At 55.9% G+C, this 24,571-nt stretch overlaps 1 protein-coding gene across 2 annotated transcripts; it reads left to right on the plus strand.

Moving 5' to 3' along the window:
- Window positions 1-810: 810 nt before the first annotated feature.
- FGF1 (fibroblast growth factor 1) lies at window positions 811-7,572 on the plus strand. Of its 2 annotated transcripts, none has more exons than XM_075715454.1 (3): window positions 811-979; window positions 6,097-6,200; window positions 7,378-7,572. In XM_075715454.1, exons 1-3 carry the CDS (start codon window positions 811-813, stop codon window positions 7,570-7,572), a joined length of 468 nt encoding a protein of 155 aa, XP_075571569.1. The 2 variants fall into 2 exon arrangements, with proteins under 2 accessions (XP_075571569.1, XP_075571570.1); XM_075715455.1 differs by having other exon boundaries at window positions 7,381-7,572.
- The last annotated feature ends 16,999 nt before the right edge of the window (window positions 7,573-24,571 follow it).

Below are 24,571 nucleotides of genomic sequence, written 5' to 3' on the forward strand. Positions count from 1 at the left end.
CACTTCAGAGGAGGTATGTGAGAGAAAGTGTCTTCTCTTATTTATCTCCTATGGATACACAGAGAGATTTTAAGCTGGACTGCAGACTGGTGGCTTTCGCCAGTATTGCTATAATCCAGACTCAGAGTTCCTTTTCCCCACATGCTGTCGATCGGTGCATGGGTAAATTCCCTGCTTGCTGCCCGAGCAGTGGCAGCCTCCTGCTCCCTGCTCATCCCCCACAACAGCTACCGCTTGGTCTGATCTTTAGCAAGTGTGTGCCTCGGCCAGGTGAGACGCAGAGTGCCAAGATATGAAGTAATACTTGCTATCTGGCATGCAGCGTGTGTTGCAATACCTAGTTATAATCATGTTTGAAAGTTATAATAGCGGAGAGAGTTATTAACCTGGGCTCCTTTCCTGCCTCTTGTGGGTTTCAATCAGACACTGGGTGTTTTTCAAACTATTTTTTGTGTGTGTATAATTTTAGTACGTACGTCAATAGAAAGCAGAAAGAAAACAGAATTTACTATGATAAAATTAAAAGGACAGCGTCCCTACCGCCCAGCTACACCCAGTGAGGAGACAGCCCCCCCCCACCTCCCACGCTGGGGGAGCATCACCTTTTGGGCTGTGTCACTGCCGGAGCCATCACCCGCGGTGTGAATCACCTGCCCCGCGGCCAGCCCGGGGTACCGGCCGGGGACCACCGGGCTCCCTCCCCTCCCTTTAAAAGCCTGGCAGCAGCAGCCGGTGCCAAGCACTCGTGCCGCCGCCCCTGCCAAACGCCGCCGCATCTCTTGCAGCCCGGCTGCCGAGAGAGGCTGAGAGATGGCCGAGGGGGAAATCACCACCTTCACCGCCCTGACCGAAAAGTTCAACCTTCCCCTGGGGAACTACAAGAAACCCAAACTCCTGTACTGCAGCAACGGGGGCCACTTCCTACGGATCCTCCCAGATGGCAAAGTGGATGGGACCAGGGACCGGAGCGACCAGCACAGTAAGCAAACCCGACGGGGCTTCTTGGCGTTCCTCCTCGCTCCGGTGGTTTTATCAGCCTCTATCAGCCAGAAGGGGGGGAGCTGGAGGAGACGGCCTCTGTACCAGGCTCTCTTTTCTCCTGGTGGCAACACACCTTCCAGGAGCCAGCACACGCGCCAAACGCACCTGTAGCCTGTGCGCAGAGCCCGGGGAGGCACGGTATGCATGCCATTCCGCAGCTGCAGAAGTATTAAATCTGAAACTGGTTATCAAAATAATAGCAGGCAGGCAGACCGTACAGGACCAAAGCGCTAATTGCAGCACGGCTGGCTTACGCAGCAAGCTGGCAGCTGGAAAAAAGGCTTAGGAGCAGCCTCGCATCCTACACACGCGCAGCCACCGCACATAATTCTAAGGTGTCTTTGCCTTTGCTCTGGGTTAGAAGGTTCAGCACAATAGCGGGCTGTGCAAACGCAACGTTTCCCAGCAGCGCGCTGCAGCTGCGCCTCTTCACGCGTCAAGTCGTGAGCCGGGGCGGGAGGTCGGGCCCAGATTCCTCTGTGTGCAGAACAGATTTCATCTGTTTGTTCTGCACACAGTGTCCCCTTGCCTTTGGGGAACTTCCCTCTCCCCTTATGCAGCAAATTAAATTCCTCCAGCATGCAAAAGCCCAACAGAGGCAAGAATCAGGCGAGGGTGAGTTATTTTGTGACCTACGGCTTTAGAAACGCCCTCAGGTTACCATACACTTTTTTTCTGAAAACAAGTATAGCTTATTGTCTGCTGAAGCAGTTGCAAGGCACTTTGCGTGCACCTGCGTGTCACAAAGATTTAACGGGCCATCCGCGGCCGCAGTCTCCTCTTGCCCGTCCCCATTCCCTGCAGTCGGTGATGCCGGCGGCTCCAGCCCACGGGACATTGGGGACCTGCTGCTGGGCTGAACTGCCCACGCAGATGCCAACACCCGTCGTACCATTTGCACGTCCCACTGCCTTTCTAGGAGCACGTCCGTTCTCCGTAATTGGCATCAAAGTTCATCTTAGGAAGCTGGCAGGACTCGCTCACCAAAAAGCGCCGGGTTTGTAAATGCTACTGTTGTAAAGTGCTGCAGGCTATCTGCCATAGGGCAAACTGCAATATCAAAAATTAATAATACCGTTCTGGTTGGCAAGGAAAGGTGCACGTATTTCCTTTGCAGTAGTTGTCCACATCACCGAAGGCATCGAGAGCTCTCTCCCTGCCAGCAGCTCACACGAGCAAGCCAAGCTGCGGTGCTGAGGCGCTCTCGCCTTGGTCAAGCCACAGAAAGCCGTCGGATGAGAGCTGAATCCCCGGCCCTGGCAGCGAGAAGCCCCTTGCCCTCGGCAGCTCTCCCTGCCGAGCCCGGCCAGGCCGTCACCGGTGACCAGCGGGGCTGCGCAGAGCAACCCCCCCCGGCCAAACCGCTGGGGCGAAAGAGAAGATGGCTGTGTAAGGACAAAGACACAAAACCCAAGGAGTCGGCTGGGAAGTTTTAAGCTTTTAGGGCTCTTGCAGTTCCAAAATGCTTGAGAGGATTTTTTTTTAAACCGATGCCCGAGGAGAGCTGGACCAGCAGCGCAGCAAAGCTCCCCGCAGGGCTCTGCGGGCAGCGGGGCCGGGCTCTTCCCCACGGCCGCACGCTGGAGCTCTCGGTTCTCGGCAGAAACCTCTGGGTACACCATATCCTGAACATTTACTGGAATATAACCGGGACCTGCCAGGCTCCTATCTGGTTAGAAAGAAGGGCTGGGAGGAGCCTTTTATTTTCTTTAAACCACAAGTGTACATGTGGCTTTCTCTCCCAAACTTCTTTGTTATTGTTTTAATGAAGGGCAGTTTATAGCAGAGTTTTAATTACAAGCGCTGTTTCCCCACCGCTCACGCAGCGCACGGCAGCGCTGGGGGGACGGGTGAGGATGAGCTCACCGAGGCTGGATAAACACAGCGCAGGGCAGGCAGCCTCCAGCCTGGAATAAACCAGGCACGTAACCCTTCCCAAACCCCTGCAAGAGGCAGAGGCGGCGGCTGACCCAAAGGATCTGCAGGAGACAGGACCGGGCTCACAGGACCCGCAAGCCAGCAGCCGGAGAGGCCGTACGAGGCTCAACAGGCATCTCCGCCGCGTTTTGCCGGTGCTGAGATTTTGCTGGCGTCAGAAGGGGGACGCAGAGATGCCCGCGTGCCCTGGGGAGCTCAGCACGGGTTTGCAGCGCCAGCGGCGAGCTGACATCTCCTGGGACACAGGGTGCTAAGGAGGAGATGAGCGTCCAGCCTCAAGCCCACCGTCTCACAGCACGGATGCTGCCACACAGCCCAGCCTTTTTCCCCCACACCCGGCAAAGCGAGCCCGTCGCCTCGGAGCGAACGTGTCCCCGCGGCTGCACGATGCACACCAGTGTGCGCGGGCAGCGAGCGCGGGCAGCACTCCTGCGCATGGCACCCGTTGCACGCCGGCACGCTCGCACCTCGCCGGCTGCTGGCCGGGGGCCGCGTGTTTGGGAACCTCTGCCAGAAAGGAACCTCCTGTAAAGGATCTCGTAAACTTGGATATCCGAAGGTACAAATATTTACAGAGGAAACTCCTGGAAGGGCTGCGTGCCAGCGGAGCGGCCCTGCCAGCGAGGTACCCTGCCTCCGAGCACCGACGGATGCCCACGCTCCTGCCCCTGCGCCTGGCAAACGCCGGAGCTGCTCAGCACCGCTCCCCGGCGATGGGAGCAGCCCTGGACCCTGACCTCCGCCGTGGGATGCTGCTTACGCAGCTGGGACAAACGCCGGCCAGCGCGGAGCCAGCCAGATCCATATGGGAAAGCTGGGGGTGACAGCGGGGAGAGAGGCTCCCGGGGAGGGACGATGCACGGGAGCGCCCGCGGCTCATCCGAGGAGCCAGCGTGCATGGCTGCGTTAGAGCCTGCATTGGTGCTTTGCTAATAACTGCCCGCTCCCATGCGCGTTTTGTTCCCGATAAATACCAAGAATTCTTACTTTCATCTTAAATCGCCTTGCCAGGTGCTAGCCCCAGATTCAGGGAAGATCTCTACGGAGAACGGAAGAAGTCACTCACCCCAAGCCCTTGTCATCCAGCCCTACATGATGATTCCCTCACCGTGTCCTTTGCTGGCGTGCGTGGGCATCTCGAGCTTGCACCGGGAGATGAAGAGAAAACTTGCCAGGACATTGTAGACCCTCGAGGATGAAGCCCATGCTCCTTTCCACAAACAGCTTTATTTTCTCTGTTTCATCCCATTACTTCATGGAAGGAAATATCTGTATTGTACAGACCTGTAAAAAAAAAAAAAAAAAAAAAACATAAGAATTTGTGCATGAGCTCCTTCCTCCGGACCTGCCGTTCTCCCTGCCTCTGTGGCCGGAGACCTTAATGTCCCCATTGGCAGCTGGAGGGTCCCCCCGGCTCCTCTCTCTGGAAGGCATTTTTTAGGGAGTGTCATCATTTTTATCCCGTTTCCCTCTTTCCCCAGCTGGATTTCTCCTTGCCCACGTGCTGGGGCTGCAGCAGCGCAGCGAGTACAAGGCGGGCTGGGGGCTCTCCCGCTGCGGGGTTTGCCGGCTGCCAGCTCCCGGCTGCAACCAGGCAAGCACCAGGACGGCGTATTATTGCAAACCTGCACCCAGGCAATTTACTAATTAAGCACCATTTACTGGGCAGGAAACGCCAAAAATGAAGAATGGGAACCATTACAGCAAAGATTCCACTGGGATGAGGGCTTCTGCCATGCCAAGAGGTAACATTGCCTTCTACCTCATCCAAAAAAGGATAAAACGAATTGAAGAAGAAGGAAGGAGCTGGAGCTCAGGCATCTTTCATACCTCATTCAAACCAACCTAAATATTTCTGTTACAAAACTCTACAGTATAAGCTCAGGAAAAAAAGCTGACTAGGAGGTGGGAATGAGTGGGACTAGGAGGTGGGAAGAGTTGGATTTTGCAAGTCCCACTCTGGATATAACCCCAGCCCTCCGTGCATGCCGGCGGGGCCGCTGATTGTTCAGACTTTGGTTTTCCTGCTGACCCATGAGAGCAGAACAGGGCTAGAGAGCTGCCCTCCCAAAGCTTCTCTCCAAGCAAATGGCCTCTTCCCTTGCCTCTTCCTGATAAATAGGAGAAACAAGCACTTGAGCCAAGTTTTAATCATTTTCCGAGACTCCTGTAATTAGCCAAGTAAGAAAAAAGGAACCCACAGGGCAAAAAAAAAGTCAGCAAATAGAAAGGTTAAATCTGCTGCGTTAGGTACAGGATGCCAAGCAGAGGAGGGAGGTGGCCCAGGCACCCCAGCCTGCAGCTGAGCCGCTCCCCTCCCGCAGCACAAGACCCATGAGCTTTATTTTGCCACAGAGTTTCTAGTTGAAGCCCGGCGTCGGTGCCGGGGGCAGAAAGCCGGTGCCCGGTGGGCTGCATGAAGCGACGCAGCATCGCCGCCAACCCATCGCCCGAGCCCAGCCGGCGCGCGGGCAGGCTCAGATCGTGGGTCAGGATCTGCCTTAGTGCCCCAAACTAGGGTGATCTGAGGATGTGGCTCATGGCTACCTACAGGAGGTATTTTTTAGGATGAAGCTCAGCCCTTTCTATTTCTCCACCATCCGCCTACGACTCACCGGATGATGCCAGCCATGGCACGCTGCTGGATGGGATGCTTTGGATCAGGGTTTTGCAACGCAGGCATCTGAAGTCTGCCCGTCCCTGGTTTAGCTCTCGAAATACTTCTTCGTATGTCACTCCTTAAGTGTCTTGTCGAAACCACATGAGAAATTTGTAAATTAGAGCCAGAATTAAAACCCCAATCTCCTGTGTCCTATTCCAGAGTCTTAACCAAAAGGCTGCCCTTCCTTTGATGTAAAATAAGGAAAAAATTGGTCTTTGGTTCCTCAAGCATGGCTGTGGGGTTTCTTTGAAGGAGAGGGTACAAGGAGACACTTTTATTACACACTGTACTGTTTCCTATAAACTCTTTATAAGCCAGGCTTCGGAAAAAAAATACCCTGCTAACTTTCCTAGCAGCTTGGACATTATCTCTGACAACTTTTTTTTTTTTTTTCCTCCCCTTTTCCTATTTTCCTATTACTTTTGTTGTTGTTGTCGTTTTATTTTTACTTTCAGTTCAGCTCCAGCTGAGCGCGGAAAGCGTGGGAGAGGTGTATATAAGGAGCACCAAGTCCGGGCAGTACCTGGCGATGGACACCAACGGGCTGCTCTACGGCTCGGTAAGTGGGAGGTTTATGTGGGGCCAGACACGGAGAGGGCTTTGAGGTTTGCAGAAATCTCATAGCTCTGAGTAATGCAAACCGCAAGCAACAATTAGCCTCTGTTTGTTATTTTGGTAGCTGGACGGCCGCTCTCCATCCAGCTTTATTTTGGGGGGGGGGGGGGGGGGGGGCGGGGAATAAATAAATAATCAAAACGCCGTTGGCCACCCTGCCTCAAACGCTTGACAAATATCGTATCCCGTATGTGGAGCAGCGGCTGCTTTGCATGAGCGAGGCCCGGGGGGACCCCGGCAGCGCAGGGCAGGCGGCACCTCCAGTCTGGCTCTTCCAGCCCCGGCAACGCCTTGCCCACACCTCTGCCTGCCTCTCGCCACCTCTCCATGGCGTTGCGAGGCAGTTCAGGGCTGCTAGGAGGGCTGCGAGACCGAGCAAAGAACTCCCCGCGTTTTTTCTCTGTATCCTGGTCGCACCGAGCCCTGTGCCGGAGGCAGCGACGGCACGCGTGACATCCTGGTGTGAGCAGCATCGTGCAAGGCAGGAGCTTACCCCCCTGTGCCCAGGAACTGTAGGGCCTGGAATCACCAAAAATAATCTGGTTCTTTGACACTAGTCCCATTTAGCTCAGTTGGTTAGAACACGGCACTAATAACGCCAAGTTCACAGGTTCATTCCCTGCTTACTGCAGGGGGGTTGGGCTCGATGATCTCTCAAGGTCCCTTCCAACCCAAAGCATTCTATGATTCTATGATTCTATGATTTATAGCAAAGCATGCGACACATAATCCCGGTCACAGGCTGCTTAGCCTCACCAAAGAGCTGTTTTGCTCCTCGCGCTCATGCCCTCAACCCGCAGCTGCCTCCGCACAGCTCCGTGCCAGAGCAGGAGCCAGCGCCAGGACCGGCTTACAGAGCACGGGGCCGGGCTCGGTCACTGCCAAATAAAATGCCCAGGTCACGGACAAGTTACCGTAGGAGCAGCCCAGGGGTCAAAATCAAGGCTACTTACCTCCGCGCTTTAAATATGAGCTTTACTGGGGCACGAATATCTCAGAGGCGGGGCTGGATAGCATCCCAGCCTTGGAGCGTCCGAGCCAGGATTGCTGCGTTAGGAGCGCGCATCCTCCTCCCTACGGTATCGCCCCGTCTCACTGCCATTACCCGGGCTCTCTTTCAGCAGTTACTGGGTGAGGAGTGCCTGTTTCTTGAAAGGCTGGAAGAAAACCATTACAACACGTACGTCTCCAAAAAGCACGCGGATAAGAACTGGTTCGTTGGTCTGAAGAAGAATGGGAGCAGCAAGCTGGGACCGCGGACTCACTACGGCCAGAAGGCGATCCTCTTCCTCCCGCTGCCCGTCTCGTCCGACTAAGCCCCGTCCCAGGAGCTGAGATGACCCAAACCCCAACACCCAACCATCGCCGCCTCCTTTTCCCTCGCTCTCTCTCTCTTTTTGGCTAGTATGACAGAGCCAAACGTTAGAGTTCCGAGCTTTAGGTAAAGGCTTTACCAGAAATAGGCAAAGCAGAGCTCCTCCGCTCTGCACGAAGCTTTGCAGAGATGAGGGGAAAAGCCCTGACACCCCCCGGGGTCCGCCGGCACCCCCGCCCCCCCGCGCTCTGCCTTCTGTCGGCAACGCGGGGCCGGCTCCTGCCCTGGCCACGCTGCAGCTCCCGGGGCCACGCACAAACCTGTCCCGGGCAGGCACCCAGCAACGTGGCCAAGGGCACCCCAAGGACACCCCCGACACCAGGGGAACGCACGCTTTGACGGCGCCAGTCATTCTAAGGCAAAACCTCCTCGGATACGCTGTAGTAACATATTTATCCATCTAAGTCTGTAGCTTCTGAAATGCCCTTCAAGCAATTTCAGGCTGCGCCGTCAGTCACGTTATCGCGTGCCAGCCTGGTTAAATGCTTGCAGATATCCTCAGCGTATTAAGCTACACTAGCATCAGCCAAAACCTCCAAGCCCTAGCCATCTTAGCCGCCCTTACGTGAATATTGCTATATTTCATGCCAGTACCTGCCGTATGTTATTTGTATTTATTTATTAAGTAAACCTGTCTCTCCCACAATCTGTTCGTCGGTAATTCTAGGCACCAAAGCACCTTGACGTTGTCCCGGTGAGGATGGGGCAGAGTGGGAGCGACTGAAGTCTGATGTTGAGGGCGAGATGGTGCAGCAGGGACGGGCCGCACGATGATCCCATAACCAGGGGGGCTCCCTCCCACCCCTTGCACATCTGGCTAAATGGGGCCCTAAAAACGGCCCTGGGGCCCCTTGGTGACTCCCAAACCCTCCCTGAAGCTGGGTTCCTCCTCTCCCAGCACAACGCAGATCTCCCAAGCAGCTCAAGAGCCGCTCCTGCCAGGCGAGAGCATCACGGGAGCACCACGCTACCATGCTCTACCCCGGCTCCTCTTCCCCCGTCCACCTCGGGCACTTGCAGACGCCTACGGTGACCAGGCACGAGCTGCACGGGGGGGACGGGCCAGCCCAGGCACCCCCGGGGCAAAGCCTTGCTGAGTCAGCACTTCTCTAATTGCTTCTTCCCGAGTGGCAAGTGCATTTTACCTTACAGCGAGTTTCCTCGTGCGTAGACTAGCCCAAAGCCCTTCATTAAGCCTTTCTGGTGATAACTGCATTAAAAAGTAAATTGGGAACAGGTTTAACTCCATTGCGCCCGTGCGACTTGCCACGGCCCGGCTGTGGCTGCTGGCGAGGCGCACGCGGAGACGCGGCCAGGGGTGCCACGGTCACTGGGACGGATTCGGCAGCCGAGGAAGCAAAAAGCGCAGGAGCCCTTCATTTACGCGAGGCTGGAGCTGCGGCAGTGCCGCACACATCGCGGCGGGGGAGCGCTGCCGAAACTCGCGTTCGGCTCAGTCCTCCTGTCGGTCTCGGACTGAGGTTTCGAGCTGTAAATAAAATATGCTGGTACAGTGGCCGAACAATAAAGTTTGATAGGAAACATTGCAGCAGGCTATATTTGGTCTTAAATGAAGAGGTGCTTGAGTAAAAAGCCTAAATCTCTCGGGGCAGGGGAGGGAGGTGAAAATGGAGTGTGGTGCTGCTTCGCCACAGGGATGGGCTTTGCGATGAGGCGCAAAAGGCGGTGACGCCGGCGGCAGCACCCGAACGGGGACACGCGACAGGGGACACCCGTAGAGTGGGCTGGGGGACCCTGTGCCACGGTGGGCGACGCAGCCTGGTCGGGCGCTGCAAGCACCGCTCCCGTCCACGGAGGGACAGCCACAGCCCGTGCACTCTGCATTGTTTCTACAATAATAATCCCAGTTTTACAATTCTAGTGAATGGGGAGAAAATAAAATATCCAGGGAAACCAGGACTTGCTGCAGTTCACACAGCTGAGGGCCGAGGTGAACTTTATATTCTCCTTTACCCTGGGCCACAAGTTGGGCTGGGGACAGGCACAGAGCCATTGAGCTTCGTGATTCCTAAGAGTTTTTCCTCGTGCTTCCCTTCCTACAGTCCCACCTGATGGGCCTGGCTTTCCTTATTCAGCAGTAAAGGGGGGAAAAAAACCCCAAAAAAAGGCATTTAGGTACATAGCATAACTTAAGGCAGTTAAACGTTACGTTGTTGAATTAGTGGTGTCAGTGGTGGAAAGCGCTCCTGCTCAGCTTGGGAAAGATGGGTAATCTAATTAATTTTACCTTTAGTTTTGTATCCTAGACCCTTGGGAACGGCGGAAGTATGTATTTGGCAGGAGCATTACAGCAGCTCAGCTGCTCTCCCCAGCTTTGCACAGCGAAAATTTTCGCTCAGAGGGGAGCTACGCAGCGTGTTTGAGCTGAGCAACGGAGTCCACGTTTCTGCACCGAACTTTCTGAAGAGAGACCACAAGCAGCTTTCCCGTCGACGCAACGCGGGGCTCTGCCAGCTGTGTGCAGCCCCCTCCTCGTGTGCACGGGGAACAGCAGCGTCCGCTAATTAGCTCTTGCCACCTATTTTGTCCTGTCGCTTAGGGGGCACCTCGCTGCTGCGGCTGCAGGAGGGTTTTCACAGACACGCTTTGAGCAAACGCGGCCGGGGACGGTCATCTGCCCCACCACCAGCAGCGCAGGTTTATCGATTATCTCATCCCGATTTGCAAAATAATAATGATTAATGGGCTGGCAGCCTCCGCCGGCCGACGCACCGAGCTCTTGGGGTAGAAACCTGCATCACGCCGGAGAGCTGGGGGGACATGCCCAGCCCTGTGTGACGGAGGGGCAGTCGCAGCCCGGCCTCTTGCCAGCTGGTATGAGTCCAAAATCCGTGGTTTTGGCACAGCCCCAGGGCCTTTGCTCTGGAGAGCAGACTGAGTTCACCCTCACGGCACCCATGGGCTCAGGGTCATCCCATGGGCTCCCTTTGTTCGCTTTTTTCCATTCCTGCCATTGGGGACAGGGACACGGGACAAGCGTTCCCTGCTCCTGGCAAAGCCCGGATCAGCCATCTCTACACGGGAGGGCGGAAGAGAAGGCACCACGCCTTGCATATTTCTGCAGCAGTAATTAGCCACTAATTACTGCACTTTAGACCTGTGCTGCTAATTACCGCTCTCCTGAACTTTTGCACTTGCTGGCTCTGAAATCTTTTCCCCAGCGCCGATAGCATCGCGGTTAATCGTCCTCCCAGGCAAGCAGGGAGACGGCGTGGGAACGGCGGAGCCGCGGGGCGGGGAAGGAGCGCGCGGCAGCTTCGGCAGCGCCATCGCCCACCCATGGGCGCCGGCCCTGCCAGCACCCAGCACCCTCCTTGCACCTACCCTGTTGCCATGGCCCGTCAGCGCTGTTTCTCGTCGGGGGGAACCGCAGAGAGATCGAGTCAAAAGGTGATTTCTGCTCCTCCTGGAGAGCTGCGGGATGCCAGCTGCTTCTCTCGCCCTTTGCGCCGCGCGGTTTCCATGCAGCTGCCCGCGGGGAGGCCAGGTGGATGGTCTTGCAGGTATTTGCTGCGTGCACAGCGAATGCTTGAAGGGCCACACATATCGATTGCCAGTTTTCACTTATAATCCCCAGCAGACAAAAAGGCACGCTTTTACCGTACATACCAACTAAAACATTTTCATTAAAAGAAAGAAGAAAGTAATGCTTGCAAAAAAATCTACCCTCCACAGGCACCTTCCACTCCCCGACCCCCCCAAAAAAGCAGCACAGCAGCAGGATAACTTTGGATTTTTTTTTTCAATACCATCATATCCCAGCTAAGCTAGCTGGTTACCTCTAAACCGGCAAACACCCGTGACAGTTTTGCAACCGTGCCTTATTTGACACATCTAAGCACATGTAATATAACTCACACCAAGTGCGCGCGATCCCGCTACTAAAAGGTGAACAAGTAATGATTCATCAGCTCCGCTGCCACCACAAACCATGCGCGTGCTTTTAATTACCTGAGTGGTAAAACACACTCTCTCAGCTCTCGGTGAAGGCGGCTCAGGCTAATGGCAAGCGAGGAGCCGGTGCACGGCCCCCTTCAGCTGCCAAGGGGCTACCCTGTGGGGGTACCATCGTCATCCTCACGTGTGCCCACGTCCTACACCTGCAGCACTGGTTTTCAAGGCAGGGGCGCAGGCTGAACCCCGCCGTCTCTACCTGCTGTGCTGCTACAGACTTGGAATAGCTTACCTGCAGTGGATAAGAGTTGAGAAGTCTGATGTTTATACCAGTACCTGGCAGTGTCCAGTAAGGACTGAATATCTGCCCAAATCCCAGATTTAGGCCAACGAGCTGTGGGAGGAGAAGGATCCAGCCACTGCCGATGTCCCTGGTACCGGAGCTCTGGCAGGTCCGGCACCTGGGAAAGGCTACAGACGATGTTGCAATGGCAAACACAAAGCTGGGCATGACGGCGCGGTGTGGATGGCCAAAGGCATCAACACCTTACTTAAACACTGTGGTTGCTTTCCCTCTGAAAGGCTGGGTTGTCACTCAACTCAAAAAATGAATGAGTGCATGACCAGGAGATCCGGGTTTCTAATGAAAATGGAAAGTTGGAAAGCGTAACGCCAGATTTAGCCGTGCTGTCTTCCAACACCTCATTAACCGCAGGGCATTCCTCTCGTTAGACTTCTGCCGCTCCGAAATTACCACTGCAGGTACGCACTTGACACCCAACTGGGGAAAAATGTCAACACTTTGTCTGAAAAATAATCCCTGAGGAAGCCACAGTAATTGCTTCAGACAGATGAACAAGCAAGGATGACGTTACCCAGAGAAACTGTGCTTGCTTTGGAGAGTTTTGTCCTCAGGGTGAGAAGTGAGGGGGGAAAAAAAAAAAGACTTGCAAGATTTAATAAAATTATTATACTTGAAGATCTTTCCCAGTAAGTGTAGCGAGCACAAGTGTGCTGCGAGAGCGTTTCTGGAGCGTGTCGGGAGGAAGGAAAAGCAAGTGCTGCCGCGCGGGAGGGTGGGCTAGGGCGGCACAGCTGGGCAGGGAAAGGGCCACCACGCTCGGATGCTCCCTTAAATTTACAGCATCCAAATCCGGCAGCAGCCAAGGGCACCTGATGGGCCTAGATTTCGGCTTTTCTCAGCTACGACCTAGCGCTGTCTCCTGGCAGATCTTGGAAGCATCTTGCAAGCTCCCACATCCTAAAGGAGCGGAGGGAGGAGGCGGCGCAGGGACGGTAGGGTCCTATGTGATCCCACACCCCTTCTCCCAGCGCCCAGGTCTGTGGCACTCGCACACCCAACTTCACCAGGGCTCTCCAAAGCCGTATTTTTTCCCTCTGCACCTTCCAAACCTCTCGGGCTGAGGGCATCCCTGATCAGCTCTTTTTTTTTTTTTCCACAACTGCCCAATCCAGACGTGCTCAGACATGGGGAGGGCAATAAAGGGCCACGGATCCCAGCCAGGCCGTGCGGAGCAGGAGTTCGTCACCTAGATTTAAAAAATCTGCAGAGATTTTAACAGACCGCAACCTCGATAACATGCCGCCAGCCGGGCAGAGCCCAGGCTGCGGAGCGCTCTGAATCTTGTCCGTTCCCTCCTCCTGTTTGGCTCAGGAGTCCTCTGCGGAGATTTAAAACCTGACTACTAGTTCCTGCTCACTGTTTATCCCGCGCCAGGAAGAGGGGCATGAAAAGTCACACAAACTAGTGCATTAGGAGCGCCGAAGCTATTTTTTAAAAATATCACACTTTACGTTAAATAAACAACTCTCTGCCATGCTGCCATTCGTTAGGGAAGAATGTAAATCTGGGTCTAATGGCTCCCATATGTGCTCCGTGTATGATGTGAAAATGCCCAAGAAAGGTAAAAGCCGGGTAGGGCTGGGTGGCACAGCGGGTTTGGCTGCCAGGTGCAGGGTGGTACCGCCTCTGCTTCGCGGGACAGACGGACCAGTGGTCCTTCCGTCCACCACGAGCTCCCTTGAAATGCAAGGCAGACGTGCTGCCCAGCGCTGCCGGCTCACGGCCCCTCGCCGCTCCCTGGCTCTTTGGGGAGATCACTCCCGTGGGTGCCAGACCTTTTTTGACAGCCGTCGTCTTCACGGCACTCACCGAGCTCGTCGCAGCCCGGGGCGGCCGCGGCACGGGACCCCGGGGACGGAGGCTCCGTGGAAGGGCTGAGCAAGCTCCCAGCCCGCAGCGTGAAACCCAGCGCAGCCCCAGCACCCGGCGGAGCGCAGGACAGGACCAACGCACCCGTTGCCAGCCATGGTTCAGCATCATCGGCTGAGGAAGCGTGGCGAAGGCAGGCAGCTTCTGCTTTAGCTTTAGTTTTTGAGCGGGATGCGGCAGGAGCGGGCAGGGGTGAGCTCCCGGGGCGGGAGGGGGGAGCTGAAAAATAAAGAAAATGACAAAAAAAAAAAAAAAAAAAAAAAAAAAAAGCAAGGACCCCCCAAATTGCCGGGCGGCAGCGCGGAGCTGTGCCCCGGGGTCCCCGTGTGCGGGATGCCCAGGAGATGGCGATGCCGAGGCGCGGTGGGGCTGGGGGGCCCGGGCACCCACCCCGCGCTGCGGGTGCCAGCGGGCAGCCACCGAAACGCCAACATCTGGATCAGCATCTGGCTGACAAATGGAGCCAGAGGGAGCTTAAAGGGGCCCGGGAAGTTGTGGGTCCCCTGCTGCCTCCCCCTGCCCTGCTTCCCCCCCTGGGTGAGGCCAGCCCGGGGTGCCGGGTGCTGCTCCCACCCCGGGACCCCTCGCTGCAGCCCCCCTTGGGACCAGGGCTGGCCAGGGACCCCCCTGGGGAGCAGGCAGGGTAGAGAGGGGTTACGCTCCTGGCAAGCCTGGAGGGAGGGTTTGATCACAGGCAAAACACTCATCCCACAAAGTGGCTTCTCCTTCCTCTTCCTCTAACCCCGAGCACTGCTTTGCCCATGAGACAGCGCTCGGCCCCAGCCCGAAAAGCCAAAACAACTGAAGCAAGGAAGCCTGAAATAATCTATTATTAAGTTCTGGGAACTGATGGGAATCCAAGCAAAAGGAAAGCTTGGGTTTCTGCTGCTTTCCTGTGGTTGGCATTCTGGAAAGGCTGCCGGAGGACACACACGTCTCGGGGCGGGTGAGGCTGCGGGAGCCGTGGGACGGCGCGGTGGTGGGTGGCTGGGGCCAGGGCTGCGGGGCACCCCGATGCCACGGAGCATCGGCCCCTCGGAGGCTCCGGCCAGGACCCAGGGAGCCCCTGCAGCCGCAGCCCGAGCCTGGCTCTTGGCGATGCTCAGCCTGCAGCTCTCCCTGGCACGGGGGTGCAGCAGCGCTGCCCGTGCCCCCACCCTCTGCACACCCCATCCCCGGCACCCCCCCGCTGCACCCCAGACCTCCCTCCCCACCCTCCTCAGCCTTCCTTGGGCGCAGGTACCGCGGGCTGGGCCGAACCGGTTCATGATGTGCAAACTGAAATAAGCTCTTGGGACAGCACAGCTATTCCCCCGTGTGCCGTGACTCTGCTTTTAGAGCGGCATCCGCAGCGCTGCCGAGCTACGGAGGGAGCTGGGGCAAACCTCTGGTGAGGGCGCTGGGACAGCGCAAATCCATTCATTAAAGAGCAGCCATTTCCATGATGAAGGTCGCTTTAGGAGGAAGGGGGGAATTTGCCAGAGCAAGCCTCCGCCTCGAAGCATCGCCGCAGCTTGCGCAGGCTGGGCTGTTTCTAAGCACGTGCAGCAATTTGTTCTGGCTAGTAAGGGCGGCTCGTGGCAACTGCTAATCCCAGCTCTCGGGTCGAGCCCCTCAGGAGGGGGGAGAGGCCCCTGCTCACAGCCCTCACTCCTCCCGAGACACCGAGCATCGGGAAGCTGCAGCTTAAACCTCAGGGTAATCCCCACACAAAGAGGTGGTCACTGGTAATGGGTTTACCTGCTTAATTCTCCCCGGCCATTCCTGGCTCTCAGGGTTTTCCCTTCCCTGCTAACTCGGTGCCGCAGGAAACTCTGCTTCCCACATTAAGGAGATTGTCTGCAGCAGTACAGGCAAATGCATTTATCACGCCAAATTCCCGAGCCGTTACACCGCGGAGTTTCCGGGATGTGAATCCTCTGTCGCTCACATCCTCCCCTGCCCCGTTTCCGGAGCTGGGCCACGATGCATTTATCACCCGAGGCACAGAGCATCTTCACTCCCCCCAGCACCCGAGGCTCTTCCCCTGGGACCATCTGCTGTCACCCCAAACACACAGAGGAACCCAGGTGCACGCGGTGACCACCAAAACATCTCCCACCTCTGCCCTGCGCAGCCCCACGGCAGCGGGTCCTGGGTGGCGGGTACGCTTGGGACAAGCTCAAACCACTCTCCACCACCCCAAATCCACTGTTTCTCTGCAGAAATTATCCCAACGTGAATTTCCTCCTTTTGCAGGACGGGAGCTGGGAAGGAGGGCGGGTGGGCACCTGCACTCACACGTACCAAAGAGCCAGCCTCTGCAACATGTCTCACAGGGGTTTCAAGACCCAAATTAGCAAACCTTAGCCCAATTCTGGAAGGAAAGGCTCTGTTATGGCACTGCTGGGCAGGATGCTGCTCCCGGCCATGCCTGTGCAGGGCTCCTGGGAAGCAGAGCTCCCACCACCGCATTTGCTATTTCAGATGCGCCCGTGGCATCTGGGCAGCCCCGGCAGTGGGCTTCTCCTCCAGGCTGCCCTTCCCAAACCCTTCCAGTCACATTTATCCTGCAGCTGATGTTCTCTCTTCTCCTTCTGAGACTCTCACAATTTCTGTGGATCCATCTGGATGTTATTAGAAAAACGTCTTGGGTCCACCGAGGCTGCTGGCAGCAGGCTGCTTCCTCGCTCCCCCTGTCCTGGACCCCTGAGGCCGAGCAGCCCACTCGCAGGAGGAGCCGCAGCGCCAGCGTGCCCGGAGCAGCGGGCAGCCTGGCTCAGGTGCCAGGTGTGCTGCCATCCCCAAAACGCACCCAGTCTCAGGGGCCACCGCATGCCTCAGCTTCCCCACTGCAAAAAGGAGCGAAATACCTCTCCAGGTGACAGCAGCGAGGAAGCAGAGCGCCGGCAGAAGGGACGAGCCCCCGCGTCCTGCCTGCCACACGCGCTCATTGCCGGGGGCTTTGGCGTTTTCAGAGCACTCAGGCTCCAGCCTCAAGGAACTGGCGTGGCCCCATCCCGCATCCCGGCCCGGCACAGCCGGCTCTGCCGGACCCAGAGCAACCGTGGAGCTCACGTCTTCCTCTCTTCTGCCGTGCACCTGAGCGGTCACCTGCGACACGGAGGAAGCAACGCTGTTATCAAGAAACGCAGGCACTCCGCGCCGCTGCTTTCGTCGCGCCAGGAATGTCCCTCACCAGCGCTCCCGCTTCTCCCACGCTCGGTCCCTTTCCCTTTTTCTGTGATTTGCAATAGTCGCTGTTTGCTTGCACGAAAACCCGATTCCCTGGGGCCGCGGCTGACAGCTTCCATCACTTGGGGTATGGTTTTACTTAGCCATTACAGCTACATCCTGAATGTGGCCATAAAGCACTTTTATCCTTTATGACTGAACTCGGTGCCAAATTAGGCTCAGTTTACGGCTCGTGCTCTGTACGCGGTGTTTACCGTGGGCTTTGCCGTGCCTGCGCCCATGCTAGCCGCCGCCTGTAGCTGGGAAATGCAGGGGAGCGGGAGAGAACAACCGGGGGGAGCAGCGGGGGGCCGCGTCCCCCTCCTGCGGGCCGGCTTCACTGGGGAGCACCGCGGCGCTGCCACGTGCACCCTCCTGCTCCCACGCTGCCTGTGCCAAACCGGGGCCGGCTCCCCCGGTGAGGCACTGCTGGTGTCCCGGGCAGGGACCGTGCCACGCTGCTGCCCAGTGGCATCCCCACGCTGCCACAACCGGTCCCGCTGCCACAACCGGTCCCGCTGCCACGGGGCAAAATCTGAGGGGTTACCAGCGGGCAGCTCGCCTGCCCCGGCCAGCACCGCAGCAGCAGCCCCGGGAAGAGATGAGGGAGATACGCGGAGAAAAATTCACCTCCTGGACAAGAGCCCGTGCCCAGATCTACCAGCAAACACTGGCGAGCGCAAGCCAAGCCTTTCCAATGGCAACTGCAATCGCCGGCTTGTTGTACTAAAAACACACCTTAAGCGCAGGATTAAAAAAAAAAAGGAGGAAAAAATTTCTAGGCGCAGCTAATAACTTAGATAAATCAGGTTTTTGCTCTTTAGAGAACAAGGCCTCAAGCCCAGGTCCAAACCCTCCTCTCCAAGGACAGTTCCAGCTTTCCAAAGCAAAACCAACTGCAAGGCGAAGCCATCTGAATCCAATCGCTGCTTGCTCAGGCAGATCCATCCTTGTCACTGAGCATGGAAATTCGATGTATGGGAAGAACTTGCAACAAAAAAATGAAATTCTGTTTATTTTCACAGAAGTAGGTTTGGCCTAAACCCTTTACGCTAGTAAAGAGAGTCAGTAACTCTGCTACTTCTTTCTTTACCCTCTTTTAATTACGCTTCTAAACCAAATGAAAACCAACAGGAAGGCTGTGGGGCACTGTCACGGCATCTTTGGCGAGATGCACGCTTGCCAACGGTGCAATTCCAAAACAAGACACTGCAGCAATGAATTACAACTAAAATACCATTTTACCAATTTTCCTCAGAGTCTGGACAGGTTTTCCCCAACTTCCCCAACATGAAAAAATCCTACTTTTTCCTAGCCAAACGACCTTTCTAAGCAAGAGCTTGAAAAGAACATCCATGGAGGGTAGACCGTGCCCTTACCATGTCTGCTCACATCAAAACTCTGAAGACGGGAAAACGCATACAGGCAACCCGGGTTTCCCCATCCAGGTTCCTCCACAGGCCAGGCACAATCCAGCGGGAGCAAGAAGAGGAATTTAGGAACGGGAGTTTTTGCAGGGTGTTTTTTTGCAGAGAACAAACAAATAAATGGCACAGCTAGAAACACATTGACAGGGACGGTCCACAGCAGCGGGGAGCAAAGACGCTGCAGTCCTGCCTCCCAGTCCAGGAACTGGGAAACGTCCCCTGTGTACGGGGAGACGTCAGGCGCTGCAGTGCTCAGCGTGGCGCAGGTAAAGACAGAGGGAGGACACGTCACCCGGCCGAGTGGAGCGGTGCGACGGGCAGAGCCGGACCCCGAAGGAAGCCGGCAGGAAGCCTGCTTGCACGGGCTTGGGTTGCCTCTGCTCCCAGGCTCCTTCCTAGACGGTTTCCTTCCATTCTGAAATTTTGTTATGGAAAAAAGGATGGTGACAAAGTAGCAGGAAGGCTCTGAAATGTTGCAGATGCCTTTCTGTCCGAAGGAAAAGGCCAGTGCACGGACGCTGCGCTCCAGCACTAGCTCCGAGCAACACCGCGCAGGAAAAGCATCACCCTCTGCTCACGTCCGCGTGGCTGCGCCGGACAACGCCAGCTCATTCACCGTGTCAGGCTTTAACTTTCTGTGCGTACCGCGGAGTTTATATTGTGTTAAGCCCATCTAGACAGCAAGCGATTTCCTCGTGCTTAGCAGCCCTTCTGTTCCTCCCTGACATCCGCCACACGCTGCTAAGCCCGGCCGATTAACGCTGTCTCCACCACAGAGCAGCAAAAGGCCCCCACGGCTCTTAAACGCCCTCCGCTCCTCCAGCCTGCCCAGGCAATTAGTCCTACAGGCTCTGGGCCTGCGTTTCTATACCATACCTGCTTCCCTCTTCACGCTTGCGACGCACGCTGATTTATTTTGCGCTATGGAGACCGGGGCGCACACCGCGGCTTCACAGCTTGTCCTGCTCCCCCAGCCAGGGGCTGCTCCATCCCATCACTCCAAACCCTTCAGAGCCTTTTCTCTTCTCCCGCACTGAACTGCAGGTTTTAACCTTCACTTTTTTGTTTTTAGATCGGTAAAATACTTTTTCTGGTTCCTCCTCATTGCTCCTGAGGGCCCCGGCGCTGCCCGCCGCCAGCTCCTGCGCCCCACGGCTCCGGCCCCACTGCCCACCTCCCCCTGTGACCAACTCAATTACACCCCCATAAAGGAGTTAAAATCCAGGATGGAGAGTTGTTTCTGCCCCGCTTTGGTGCCTGAACGTCAACCAGAAGCAATTAGGCAGCACACAATAAGAGAAGTGAGGTTCTGCACAGACGAACAATGCGACAGCAGCAGCACCGTCCGCCCCGTCCCCTCCGGGATTTCCACCCAAGCCCATTTCCATTCACAAGCACAAACTCAATTTTCTTTCCCCGAGCTGCCAGCACTGAACCCCCAGCCCGGGGGGTTCGGCCTCGGACGCGGGGACCCACTGCCGCGCAGGTCCTGCCGCCTGGCACCGTCCCCCCGCACGGTCCCCGTCCCACCCCAGGGGCGCAGGTACCCGGCGCAGCCCTGCCCAGACGAGGCCAGCTTGGCAGCGAGAAAACCGAGCTTTCCGGCAGTGCTTTTCAGGGGCAGAGGCGATCCAGCAGCCCGCACAAGAATGTTGCTCAGATTTAACCGAGCCCGTTTAGAAACTCCTGCTGTCTCGCTGGTGCCATTTCCACGCATCCGGCAGCCCCAGGCAAAGCTGGCATTTATCTATGGGGCAAATGCAAACTGTCACCGGGACGCAACCCTTTGACAAATCTGCAAATAAGTAAGTGTCAAAAGGAAGAAGAAAAGAAGAAAGCGAGGGACCCAGAGGAAGGAATCTGCATGGGGAACAACTCCATTTGGGCTTGGCATCCGCGTGCACTCACCACATCGCTGCTAAAAGGGATGATGGGCTCTGGCCAGCACCAAAGCCGCTGGCTCCAGCCCGCAGGGATGTGGCCAGTTAAAACGCCGAGGGCTGCAGGCAATTCTCAGCTGAAACGGGGGCCACACAGCTCGTTGCCAGGGATTCCTGAAAAAATAAAATAGGTGGGTGCTTCCTTGCCCCGGCCGGGCTGGGCAGGGTCCTCAGCAGCGGGGAGCCGGGGGCTGCGACCAGCATCACCTCTGGTTTCTGTCCTGGGAAGCCACTGCTTCCTGCCTGCGCCTTATTTATCCCACGTGTTTATTTGCTATACGCTTTGTCCTGAAATATGTCAGTGTACGACTTTCTAGGCTCTCCCGTTCCCCTGGGGTAAACCCGACATATGTGGGATGACACGGAAGATGGAAGCAGCCATCGCCGCTGTTATTGTGCTCCGGCTTCTGCCAGCTCTGCAGAGGCTTTATGAGGTTGGGGTGGAGTGGGGGTGGTGTGTATTTGTTGGCTTTTTTTCCTTTTTTTTTTTTTTATTTTAAACTGAACTGGTGCTTTTAACACTTGCTATCTTCAGTCTTTTCAAAAGTTAGAAATGAAAAATACCTCTGCTCAAATCTACTTTTCCATGTTTTCATGAAAATCAAAGAAGTGCTCAGGATGCCCTGGGTGGTCGCTGGGGCGTGCCAACGGAACGGTGACCGTGGGTCCTGTTCTGCGGGGCGTAACCGTGCTCGCCAGCCTCGCCAGGACCTTAATTCTGCGCCTTTTGGGACAGAGCATTTACACACAGAGCTTAGTCCGGAAAAAGGCATCTTTCTACCCACCAGCTGGTTTTGCCTGCGTTGCACAGCGCCTTCGTGGGACATTTCGGAGGAAGCATGAGCCAGCATTTAGCATCCTGGTCCAGGACTTTGGAGAGAAGCCCGTCCATGACCCACCGCAGAGATTCAGCATAACCATGGGACAGACACTCCAACGTCGGCCCCTGTCACAGGGAGGGAGGGATAAGGATAAACCACCGGCACCAAAACACTTCCACAGCGCAGAGGTCACACAGTGCAAGCTAAGGTCAGCTGCCTACCATCGTCCCACCTCCCGCCTCGGCTGCAGCGGTGGGCAGTGACCACAGCTTCCCGGGTGCCAGGGCACGCTGCCTGGGACGGCGCCGGCCCCTCTGCCTGCTCCTGCTGCCTGCTCCTGCTGCCTGCTCCTGCTGCCCTGCTCCTGCTGCCTTCCCCTCTGCCTGCTCCTGCTGCCCTGCTCCTGCTGCCTGCCCTTCTGCCTTCCCCTCTGCCTGCTCCTGCTGCCCTGCTCCTGCTGCCTGCCCTTCTGCCTGCCCCTCTGCCTGCTCCTGCTGCCTGCCCCTCTGCCTGCTCCTGCTGCCCTGCTCCTGCTGCCTTGCTCCTGCTGCCTGCCGCCTGCCCCTCTGCCTGCTCCTGCTGCCTGCTCCTGCTGCCCTGCCCCTCTACCTGCCCCTGCCGCCTGCCCCTGCCGCCTGCCCCTCTGCCTGCTCCTGCTGCCCTGCTCCTGCTGCCCTGCTCCTGCTGCCCTGCCCCTCTGCCTGCTCCTGCTGCCCTGCTCCTGCTGCCCTGCTCCTGCTGCCCTGCTCCTGCTGCCCTGCCCCTCTGCCTGCTCCTGCTGCCCTGCTCCTGCTGCCCTGCCCCTCTACCTGCCCCTGCCGCCTGCCCCTGCCGCCTGCCCCTCTGCCTGCTCCTGCTGCCCTGCTCCTGCTGCCCTGCTCCTGCTGCCCTGCCCCTCTGCCTGCTCCTGCTGCCCTGCTCCTGCTGCCCTGCTCCTGCTGCCCTGCTCCTGCTGCCCTGCCCCTCTGCCTGCTCCTGCTGCCCTGCTCCTGCTGCCCTGCCCCTCTGCCTGCTCCTGCTGCCCTGCCCCTCTGCCTGCCCCTCTGCCTGCTCCTGCTGCCCTGCCCCTGCTGCCTGCCCCTCTGCCTGCCCCTGCTGCCTGCCCCTCTGCCTGCTCCTGCTGCCTGCCCCTCTGCCTGCCCCTGCTGCCTGCCCCTCTGCCTGCTCCTGCTGCCCTGCCCCTCTGCCTGCTCCTGCTGCCCTGCCCGTCTCAGGGCCATGGGCTGCCCAGGGGGTGACAGCAGGATGCTCGGCCCCGGCTGCCGCAGTGCTGAGCCACCATCACCACTGCGACCATCCCCCAACCCGAGGATCAAGAATGAGAATTAAAAGAAAAAAAAAAAAAAAAACCCACCTCTTTGAAATCAGTTTTAAGTAAACAAAAAATTGATCTCACAAGCTGCAGTAACCACAAGCATAAATTTGGGTTTGGCTGGGTTCTGTGTTTTGCTTGGGTTCTTCTGCATCCCATACGAAGCCTATTTTAAGATGATTTGCTTGAGCAGTTCAGCGTATCACCAAGGCTAACATGCACTCCACAGTCACCTAGGAGCCACTGCTGTCCCCATGGCCACCAGCTCCCCTGGAGCGGTGAGAGGCAGAACTGGCCTGAAGCACAAACAAAATCCCTTATTCCTTGGGCTCCTTGTACTGCGGGCAAGCTCTGGCATGAGCTTGTTTGGTACGCCCAGGAAATGAGAAGTGGGGAAAGGTAAAAGTGTGCCCCTTCCAGAAAAAAGAAAAAAAAAAAAAAGAAGAAGAAGAAGAAAAAAAAGGAAAAAAAGAAAAAAGAAAAAAAAAAGAAAAAAGAGAAAAAAGAGAGAAAAGAAAAAAGAAAAAAGAGAAAAAAGAGAGAAAAGAAAAAAGAGAAAAAAGAAAAAAGAGAAAAAAGAAAAAAGATAAAAAAGAAAAAAGAGAAAAAACAAAAAAGAGAAAAAAGAGAAAAAAGAGAAAAAAGAGAAAAAAAGAGGAAAAAAGAGGAAAAAAGAGGAAAAAGAGGAAAAAGAGGAAAAAGAGGAAAACAGAGAGAAAAGAGGAAAAAGAGGAAAAAGAGGAAAAAGAGGAAAAAGAGGAAAAAGAGGAAAAAGAGGAAAAAGAGGAAAAAGAGGAAAAAGAGGAAAAAGAGGAAAAAGAAAAAGAGAGAAAAAGCAAAAAAAGAGAAAAAGCAAAAAAAAAGAGAAAAAGCAAAAAAAAGAGAAAAAGCAAAAAAAAGAGAAAAAGAAAAAAGAGAAAAAGGAAAAAAAGAGAAAAAGAAAAAGAGAAAAAGAAAAAAAAAGAGAAAAAGGAAAAAAGAGAAAAAGGAAAAAAAGAGAAGGGGGGGAAGGAAGAAAAAAACAAAAAGTAATTCCATACCCTCATTTTATTGCAGCCAATGGCACGGTGTTCAGTCAGCAGACTGGAGGAAGTCTCGGGTCGCAGCAGGAGAAACGCCGTGCGTGCGAGCGTTAGCCCAGCGCCTTGCTGTCTCTGCACCGAGCAGCGGTCGCTCCTCATCCCTCGCACAGAACAAAGACGTGGAAAGAGGCCAAAGCTGCGACGGGGAGATACGGAGCTGCAGCTTGTACCTGGCCCGTGTTTGAAACGGGGCTCAGCGCCCAGCGAGCCGTGGATCTAAACCTCTCCGAGGCTCGAGGACAGGGAGGATTGTCCAGGATTGTCCAGCTGGATATTGGCTCGGCTCCACTTATCGCTCTCTACAACTCCCTGACAGGAGGGGGCAGGGAGGGGGGTGTTGGTCTCTTCTCCCATGCAGATAGTGATAGGATGAGAGGAAATGGGCTCAAGCTGCGCCAGGGGAGGTTTAGGTTGGAAATTAGGAAAAATTTCTTCATGGAAAGGGTGGTCAGCATTGGAACAGGCTGCCCAGAGAGGTGGGGGAGTCCCCATCCCTGGAAGTGTTCAAAAAATGGGCAGAGGTGGCACTTGGGGACATGGTTTAGTCTAGCCCACCCTTGATTTGTCTAGTGTGGGCTTGGTAGTGTGGGTGAATGGTTGGACTGGATGACCTTAAAGGTCTTTTCCAACCTAAACGATTCTATGATTCTATCATTAGAAATAACAAAAATAAAATGAAAGCAAGCCAAGTCATTCTCGCTGGTTGGGTAACTGCCCCCAGACCAGGCACCTGCATCTTCAGCGGGTGTAAAAGCGCAAAGAGGAAGGGAAACGAGGGTTGCCGGTGTCTGCTTGGAGATTGGCCTGGGCAGATGGAAGAACATTAAGGTACATCCTAAATTTTGGAGAGAAAAAGGAAAAAAGGGAGAAGAAAACTAAGTAAAGAAACAGGATGCCTCGCTTGTCTCCCCAGCGTGCGCGGAAGCCTGTCAAGCACGCAACCCGCCGAACGGCTTGGGATAAAAGCAATGGAAACGCCATGAAACCACCGTCCACC

Source organism: Pelecanus crispus, chromosome 8, assembly GCF_030463565.1.
Source record: "Pelecanus crispus isolate bPelCri1 chromosome 8, bPelCri1.pri, whole genome shotgun sequence".
Taxonomy (NCBI): Eukaryota; Metazoa; Chordata; class Aves; order Pelecaniformes; family Pelecanidae; genus Pelecanus; species Pelecanus crispus.

Coding starts and splice junctions, on each gene's coding strand:
- FGF1 (XM_075715454.1), top strand. CDS start 811: ATGGCCGAGGGGGAAATCACCACCTTCACCGCCCTGACCGAAAAGTTC. Junction 980..6,096: donor GGACCGGAGCGACCAGCACA/GTAAGCAAACCC, acceptor TTTTACTTTCAG/TTCAGCTCCAGCTGAGCGCG. Junction 6,201..7,377: donor ACGGGCTGCTCTACGGCTCG/GTAAGTGGGAGG, acceptor GCTCTCTTTCAG/CAGTTACTGGGTGAGGAGTG.